The sequence below is a fragment of the Echinops telfairi genome, unplaced genomic scaffold (genome assembly GCF_000313985.2).
Source record: "Echinops telfairi isolate 266 unplaced genomic scaffold, ASM31398v2 ScPeMD7_7475;HRSCAF=8513, whole genome shotgun sequence".
NCBI lineage: Eukaryota > Metazoa > Chordata > Mammalia > Afrosoricida > Tenrecidae > Echinops > Echinops telfairi.
The window spans coordinates 30,680,573-30,689,748 of NW_022111379.1; the positions used below are offsets into that span (position 1 = coordinate 30,680,573).

General features: G+C 50.7%; 1 protein-coding gene across 1 annotated transcript in view; it reads right to left on the bottom strand.

Annotated features, from left to right (window-relative positions):
* The window catches only part of MINAR1 (membrane integral NOTCH2 associated receptor 1), an 11,886-nt gene extending 3,593 nt beyond the window's left edge, over positions 1-8,293 (bottom strand). Inside the window, exons 1-2 of the mRNA XM_004699724.2 lie at positions 6,020-8,293; positions 2,449-2,706 (exon numbers count right to left, since the gene is read on the bottom strand). Of these exons, the coding sequence (XP_004699781.1) occupies positions 2,449-2,706; positions 6,020-8,293 (2,532 nt within the window). The remainder of the gene's footprint in view (positions 1-2,448; positions 2,707-6,019) is intronic.
* Positions 8,294-9,176: the final 883 nt, after the last annotated feature.

Genomic DNA, 9,176 nt, shown 5'->3' on the forward strand with positions numbered 1-9,176 from the left:
ACACCTTTGCTGACATCCTCACGTGGGCACCGCTGTTGGCAGGCTTATATCTGGAGCCCAAGGGACCCCAAGGAGTTTTCCCAGGTGCCAAATCAGGACCAAGACAGTCCCTGAGCTGCTAGCAAAGAGAGAAAAATCAATAAGGCAGTGGCCTTCTGCCGCCATCAAGCCTAGCAAGGTGCTCGGTTAGCTTTGCTGCAAACACTCCGTCCCCCCACCCCCGGCAAAAGAATGCTCCATTTTCTCATATTTTGTGCAACTGGTTACACTTTGCGTGCGTGTGCATTTTTAAGTGATGTCACCTAAAGCTCTTTGAGTCCATTTTTAAGTAGAATTTTTTTTCTGTGCATTGGCACATTAAAAACCTCGTGTATCTGCATAGGCGATATTTCCCAGCTCCCTTGTCCACTTCGGGACTAACTTTACAAAAATGGATCTCAATTTTTGGCTCCTTCAATTCATCTAAACCTTTCAAACTCATCCCAGCATCCTGGTGAAGTATTGATTCTTTCCTACCGGCTTGCTACTTCAGGGACTGGGATAGGCAGAGAGGGCAGCCTGGCACCTGTGTCAGACTCACAGGGGACCACCTGGGAGAGAATCAAGCCTCTATCTCACCTACTTGCTAGCAGGTCAATGACAGGAGAGGAAGTGGCCCGAAGAGACAGACGGCATGCGGCACACACAAGGGTATGACAGGCATGATGTGAAAGGTACTAGCAGGGGCCTTGGGATGTCCCAGCTGCTCCTCATGTTCAGGAAACTTCATTTCAGAGCTCCCTCTTCCCACAGTTGCTGTCCTCCGGACCCCCTCTAGACAAGCACCATTGCAATCTTTTTTATTTCACATGGTGCTCCAATGAGCTCCACCACTAAGGGGTGTTGAGGGGAGAGAGTGAGTGAGAACATAGAGGTAACAGAAGAGAAAGAGCTTAAGGCTTCCGGCTGGACTATTCAATATAAATGTATACTCGTCTGACTGAGCTAGGGTGAATTGCTGATCTACCTCCATCTCTTCGTTCGTCAAACGGATAGGATGTTAGCAATTCATACCTGACACATCACTGAGGCCTGGACTGAGTCAATGCACCCATATAAAGTCAGTTGATTCCAGCTCCCAAATCCCATGACTCAGTGCCTAGCCCTGGTGGTGCTATGGGATAGGCGTTGGGTTGCTAACCTCAAGGTTGTCAGTTCAAATGCACTAGCTACTCCACCAGAGAGAGATGAGGTTATATAGGATCACTATGAGTTGGAAAGAAGCCCTGGCAGCATAGTGGCTTCTGAATTGAGCTGTTCATCTGAAGGTCAGTCATTCAAAACCAATAGCCACTCTGCAGTAAAAGATGAGGCTTTCTATTCCTGTAGAGAGTTAGAGTCCTGGACCCCGCCAGGAGCAGTTCTACTCGGCCCTGTGGGGTTCACTCTGCGATGGCAGTGCGGGCCGTGTTGGCATGGCCTCGATGGCAGTGCACTGGGTTTGGAAGGCTTCGCCACGTTGGGGCTGTGAAAACAGAGCTGTCAATTCTTAGGACTCTGGAAGTTGGATATTATCCTGCCCATTTAATAAACGAGGGGCAGCAAGTCCAGGAAGTGACAGGGCAGCTACAGGTTGAGCACTCGGAACCTCGTGCAGCCCGCTTCCCCGGCTCCCTTCTCCCTACCATTCAGCACTCCTGTGGTCAGCAGCTGCTCGGTCTTAGAGCAGAGCCGAGGCAGGGGAGGCCTCCATACTGACCTCGCCAGTGGCTCACACAGTTGCATGCACGTGGCCTGGCCATTCTGGGGTCTTACCAGCCAGTCGGTATCTTAGAGGATATGGCCTCAAGGAGCTGAAGGCAAAGCCCTCAGGTAGAGGGCCAAGGGTGGGCTTTGCTCCAATAGGGATGTGGGGACCCACAGAGAGGCGATGGGAGTGGAACCAGGTAGAACGGCCCACCAAAGCAAAAGTGTGGCCAGAACCCAGTCCTGCCTGTGGGTGAACAGGACGCATGCTCACCAACCACACCTGCATTCACAGAACTTCCGGGGATGGCTCTTACCTGGGGCTGCTCCAAATGGAAACATAATCCATAGCTTCACTCCCACAAATATGTTTATCCCACGTGCTACACACGGAAGGAGAAAGCAGCCTGTATTTCATTAAACAGTTTGCCTCGGGTCTTGTGAGCAAGTTTTAGAATCTGCACTGGGTACGGAGTCTAAAATGCATCTTTAACAAATCGTATGTTGAAAGAAAGAAAAGAAAACATTGCTAAATCTTTTAAGTCAAACAAGCAAAACAATAACCTCTTTGTTTAAAAAAAAATCTGCTCTATGACTTAGTGAAAAAATCAGAATTCCGTGGTGGGGGCCCAGGACGTTGAAGGCTGGGGGAGATAGTGTTCCATTCTGGCACCTGCTGGGGAGTGGCTGGGCTCCCCCTCCCTAGGGCCCAGGAAGGCTCACCTGTAGGTCCAGAGCTGTCAACTTCCCCTTGTCGCCTGCATTTCGGGCATACTCCTCGATAGTCCAAGAAGGCTGGCCCCGCTTCACCTCGGCCATTTCCGTCAGCCGCATGTCGGTGTACAGCGGGTTGCTCTTCGTGTGCGCCTTGAGGGACGCAGGATAGGGATGCGGGCTGAACACCTGTTCCACCAGGAAGCCGCTGTCTTTGGACTGCTTGGGCAGCCGGTGCTGCGGAGGGATGTCGTACTGCCTGTCTACCTGCGGAGGGGGTACAGAACAGTCCCGAAAAGCGGCATGGGTGTCGTCTGATGTCACAGTACATTTACCTGGGCCTTGTATCAGCTTTATAGACATCCAGGTAGCAAAAGACACTTAACTTCAAAACCGATAGGAAGCGTACCTGTGTGACGGGAATTTCTCTAGGAAAAGATGGCAATGCTAATAATAGCACTAACCACCCAAAGCAAACCAATGGCCCTGGAGCTGACCCTGACGCCCCCTGTGTTTCAGAGGAGAACTGCAGGCCTTTCTGAAATGGATTTTTCTGAGGTGCCTTTGTGTGGGTTCAAACCACCAGCCCTGGCCTTTAGTAACTAAGTGCTGACTCAGGACGTGCTAGTAATTATTGCAAAGACTTCTTAATAGTACTCACTGCCACTGAGCCTACACAGACTCACAGTGTAGACCTTATAGGACAGGGTAGAACTGCCCCTGTGGTTTCTGAGACTGTTACTCTTTACGGGAGTAGAAAGCCCGGTCTTTCTCCGATGGAGCCACTGGTGGTTTCGAACTCCCTACCTTGCAGTTAGCAATTCAACACGCCACCAGAGATGTCCCAGGAAGAGATGGTTTTATCCAATCTACACACCATCAATATCATTATGATTGAATCTAGAAAGAGTCTAAGCCATGCCGCAGGGCCCATCTGGTAAAGAGTCAAGCCGCGATATGTAACTGAAGATCTGCTTTTGGGGAGTCTTTGCTTAACCTCTAACCAGCAGGAAGGGGGAAAAGCAGAGTCCACTCCCAGGAGGGAGGAATGCACTGAAGGCCACAGAATGGAGAGGGCCCAGACTGACATATATTAGCCTAGGTATTAGCAACTGTGTGCTAGCCACTTCAAGCAGATCTTTCTCAAGCTGTAGCTATTCCTGCTGACTTAACATTTTCCAGACTAAAGGCATGGCCAACTCAGTGTAACTTGATATTCCTATACCCGTAGTCATCCATTCGATTACAACTCAGAGCAACCTTAGAGAGCAGAGGAGAAGGGTCCCAATGGATTTCCAAGACTTTACGTCTTTATAGGAGCAGATAGCCTCATCTTTAACCAGAGGAGTGACTGGTGGGTTCAAACCACTGACCTGGAAATTTCTTAATATCACACAAAAAGGGTTGGGGGGGGGGGGGGTGCTTCTTTTTCTCCATTTTAGGTGGTGCAAACTTCTTTAAAACTCAGCTTGGTTTTGTTTGCTTTCTTTTCAAGTGTTTCCTTCTTCGCATGATTGGAAGAACTCCTCCCTCTCTGGCACTGAGTTCTGCAGCCCACACCACCTTCCCTCTTTGCCCCCTCCCATGACCCGAAGAGTCCCTGTCGGCCGCCCAGTGACCTTTAGAAGCAGGGAAGGGAATTGAGAGCATCAACAAATTGAAATCTCATCACCTTGGCCAGAGTGGGTTGGCTGTAACCCATTTAGAGTGACGATAAGGAGTCACAGGTCTCACGGCAACAAATCATCTTTACTGCAGGGCACGGAACTCAGAATCTGAACGTATGCCAACAGCGCTCCCTCTCAAGTTGATGGGGGAAAGAAGCCTCCTCCGAGCCAACTGCACCAGCTGACAGGTAACAGCAGAAAGGTGATGCCGGGGAAAAAAATTAAACAGGGAAAGAAGTCCCCGTATGAAGAGTTGCTAGCCTTGGGGAGTAGAACTATGAGAAAACTATTTATCATCTTTTCTCTACTCGCTGCTAGGTGCCATCAAGTCGGTTCCAACTCATCGTGACCCTGTGTACAACAGAATGAAACATGACAGGCTGGTCCTGGGCCATCCTCACAACAGAGACCATGGTGACAGCCAGTTGTGTCAATCTTTTTTTCCCCAATCATTTTATTAGGGGCTCATATAACTCTTATCACAATCCATACATACATCAATTGTGTCAAGAACTTTTGTACATTCATTGCCCTCATCATTCTTAAAACATTTGCTCTCTACTTAAGTCCCTGGTATCAGCTCCTCATTTCCCCCCCTCCCTCCCCACTCTCCCCTCCTTCACAGACCCTTGATAATTTATAAATTATTGTTTTGTCATATCTTGCACTGTCTGACATCTCCCTTCACCCACTTTTCTGTTGTCCATCCCCCAGGGAGGAGGTTATATGTAGATCCTTGTAATCGGTTCCCCCTCTCTACCCCACCCTCCCTCTACCCTCCCAGTATCGCCACTCTCACCACTGGTCCTGAAGGGATCATCTGCCCTGGATTCCCTGTGTCTACAGTTCCTATCTGTAACAGTGTACATCCTCTGGTCTAGCCAGATTTGTAAGGTAGAATTGGGATCATGATAGTGGGGGAGGGGAGGGTGAAAGAGGAAGCATTTAGGAACTAGAGGAAAGTTGTATGTTTCATCGTTGCTACACTGCACCCTGACTGCAAGAATACTTTGTTCTATTAAACTGGCATTCCATGATGCTCACCTTCCTGACATAATCACTGAAGACAAAGCGGGTGCATAAGCAAATGTGGTGAAGAAAGAAGATTGTGCCCGGCTATCAAAAGATATAGCATCTGGGGTCTTAAAGACTTAAAGATAAACAAGCGGCCATCTAGCTCAGAAGCAACAAAGCCCACCAGCCTGTGTGATCACGAGGTGTCGAAGGGATGAGGTCTCAGGCTTCATCAGAAAAAAAAAAGCATATCATTGTGAATGAGCAGAAGTGCGGAGTGGAGACCCAAAGCCCATCTGTAGGCAATTGGACATCCCCTTACGGAAGGATCGTGGGGAAGAACGTCAATCTGTCTTAAGTGAGAGACTTCCTCTTTTTTCCAGGACCGTCTATTTTACAGAACATAACATCCCTACTAATCATTTGTTGATCTTATACTAAAACAAACCCCCCCCAAAATCCCATACTTTTAAAAAGGAACACTGTACATGCAGCCATGTACCTGTAGGGGACATATTAGCTAGTTGGCCTTTAAGTCATTCTTTAATCTGCCCATGTCCTGCTATTTCAGAAAGGAGAGAAAGGGACTCTTGGTGGTGCCTGCAGCCTCTGACCCACACCCACCTGCAGTGAAAATCGATTCTCACATGCCCTGGCCAGTATCTGACCCACAGCTTCACAGCATATGGGCTGATATGAGTGATACTTTGGCAGGGCAGTCCACTTGCTTATGCTTATGCTGTCTTTCTTAAGCCAAAGTTGCCAAGCCTACCAAGTCTGTATGAACACCTGGCACACTCCTCTTGCTTTTTAATGCGGTGTGCAAAGCATTGAAACACACCAGGGCTGGCCTAAAAGCCTGCGCCTCAATTCCATGAACTTAATAACATTTGAGTTACCTCTTTCGATTTCCGATGCCAATCTTTGTTGTCCCCGGGGCCTCTGTCTTTCAGCTCCTCCTCGTTGAGGCCCAGGCGATTGGTGTAGGTGATGGTGCGCCAGTCTCGCGGGGAGTTGGAGATACTGGCGATCTTGGACTCCGTGGCACTGTTCTCCTCCGTCAGGGACCTGGAGGACGGCCTGGTGAAGAGGCTTTTTTTTAAGGCCTTGACGCGCAGGCTTTCGCTGTTGCTTCCGCTGGCGTCAGAACAGCACCAGTCGGCGTGGTTCTCCAGCTTGGGTCCGTGGGAGCCATTGTGCGCCCGGAAGATGCGCGGGGAGGCGCTGTCGTCGGATGGAGCCTCACTCGTCAAGGAATTCAGATCGATCTGCACGCTCACCTCCGGCTGCTGCATTTTCTGATCCAATTTGTTCAGCTTGCCCAGGACCTGGGAGATTTCCTCGCGGACTCCGGACAGCGACTCGAGTTTCCGTTCGATCTCGCCGATCCTCAGCACCAGCTTGCACACACTGCTCTTCAGCTCTTCTTCCGAGTGATGGTGCCCGGCGGGCCGGCTGCCCTTGTCTGCCTTGCTGTTGGGAGCCCCGTTGGCGGCCTTGGACAGGTTACGCTCGGGCGAGCTGTCACAGTCTAATTTAGGAAGCTGCGACAGGGACCCGGTGCTGTTGTAGCAAGAGGACTGTATGACGCCGGTGGAGCCGCTGATGCTCATGTCGTCGAGGAAGCGGAAAATGTCGCTGATGTCGTCGCTGACGACCTCTGAGTCGTCATCCGAATGCTTCATGTACTTGCCCTGGGTGGGGTCTTTGCATTTGGGGGGCTCCAGCACATGCTGTTCCGTCTGGGTGCCCACGCTACTGGTGTCCGAGCTGAGCTGTCTGCTGGTGCAGCCAATGCCTCTGTCCTTAAATTTTTTGACCTGTTCGTGTTTGTCCAGGTCCACGGGGGACGCGACCTCTTTAGACTTGAGCCCGTTGGCTTTTGCGGCATAGCCAACTGGGACCATCTGCGGCTGCTCCTTTGGGGCCAGGTACGACTGGCGCCTGTCTGGGGCTGGGAAACTGGGGGACTGGCTACTGGAATTGGGGTACCGGAGCTTTTCCTCGGAGGGGTTTCTATTCAAAAAGGACCGTTCAAAGTCAGGAACCTCTTCAGTGTTCAGGCTCCAGCTTTTGGCTGGCCAAGGGCTCTGCTTGCTGGGCCTCCCGGGACACCGGCGGGCTTCGTGGGCCCCCATCACTGGGGTGGGGCCGAAATAAGTAGAGGCTTGAAGGTCGTCTAAGCTCTCATGCTTCACCCGCCTTTTGTCCAGAACTGGGGAATACACGGGGTTCAGGTACTGGCTATTGTAGGGCATTTCAAAACTGTGATTAAAGAAAGGTGGCTTGAGGGATTCCTTGCGACTCGGGGGTTCCCCGTGCTCGCTCTCTGCTTTGCCAGCGGGGCCTACCAAACTGGGGGATACGGCCATCAGACTGTGAAAGTCCTCTTTAAAAATGTTCCTCTTCTGGACACAGGACTGGACCACGAAGGGCTCGTCGTTGGCCAGGAAGGTCTCCTTGCGGCCCGGGTTGATGGGCAGAGAGTCCTGGTCTGACAGGGACTCGTTCTCGATGTTCATGGGGAAGTAGGTCCTCTGCATCTCGCAGGGCTGGGGGCTGGCGACCGAGTAAGGGGCAAGGGCCTGCAGCCTGTCCAGGGAGGCGGCACGGCTCTTCCCCTCTTTGCTGACCCCCAGCAAGAAGTTGGGCTCGGAGGCGGGGACGAACTGCGGGCAGTCCTTGCAGTCCATCTTCCTGCACTTGGACGACTGGCGGGTGGGGTAGCCCCGGCTGAAGGGCCGCTCCTTCAGCTCACAGTTCAAGGGCTCACACTGGGCCGCGGGGCAGATCTCTGCGTCCGAACGGCATGACTCGAAAGACGAGTCCTTCTTGCGGGTTTTCTGGCGGCTCGTAGGCAGCTTCTCCTTGGCGGCTCCCCCGTTCATTTGGATCAGGTTGAATATCGTCACAATGTCCGCGGCCACCATGATTTTCTTGGATTGCTGGTTATTCACGGTGCATTTCATCTTGTCTTTGAATAACGTGGCTGGAAAATTGGGATCGAGGCAAGCCGTGTAGAAGAGCACGCTCCTGAGCTTGGCCAGCTGCGACAGGTCAAAGCGGGCGCACAGAGACTTGCACAGGTCCTGGTAGGGGACGGTGTTCTGCTTACTGTCCAGTTCCTCCAAGATCCTAACCAGGAAGACAGACGTTTCCTGGCTGGTCTCCATGGTTTAGAAGGACACGCCTTGCTGGCAACAGTGAAACTTCAGGCCAGTTCTACGACGACAATATTAAAAAAAAAAAGACAGGGAGAAAGGATGATCAATGCCAATGGTGAATTGTCACATTTGTTATGAAACATATAAATAAACAAATCCCATTAACTCACTGCCCTCCAGTCAATAGCCCTAAGGGACAGAGCCTCTAGGAGTGTCCTTTCTGGGGGAAGACGATTTAATCTTACGTGCAGAGATGATTTAAGGGCTGGAACCACGCACGGTGCAGCCAACAGTCCAATGCTTAACCCACGGTGCCTCCAGAGCTCCAAAGAGCAGCAAATGCTGCGTCATCTATATTTTACAACACCTCGTTAGAAGGAGGAAAAGGCAGCGCTAAAAGAAAATAATTTTAAAATACAGGGGGAAACTAAAAATGATCCTGTTTTTAAATATTCACAACTTCCATTTAGTCTATGAGGATGTTCATTGTGTTAGTATTTAAAATAGTAGAAACAAGCAAGACAATAATGTTGTTGTTGTTGTTGTTGTTAAGTGCCTTCAAGATAAATTCGGTTCACTTTGACTCCATAGGACAGAGTGGAATTGGCCTCCCATGGTTTTCCTACGGGAGCAGGTAAGCAGGTCTTTGGAGGTTTCTCCCTCAGATCTGCTAGTGGTGGCGTCCACTCACTGACCTTTCCATCCACAGATGAGCACTTAACTATTGTACCATCGGGGCTCCTTAAGAACAGTAATAGGGGTGGCTTCCCTGACCTAACCTGTTGGGTCGTGGAACCCGCCCGGGAGCTGAAGATGCTCCTGTCCCTTTCTCTGCTCTCCGTTCCCTCCAGGGAGTTCTTTCCCTCAATAAAATCTTTCACACACACAAAAA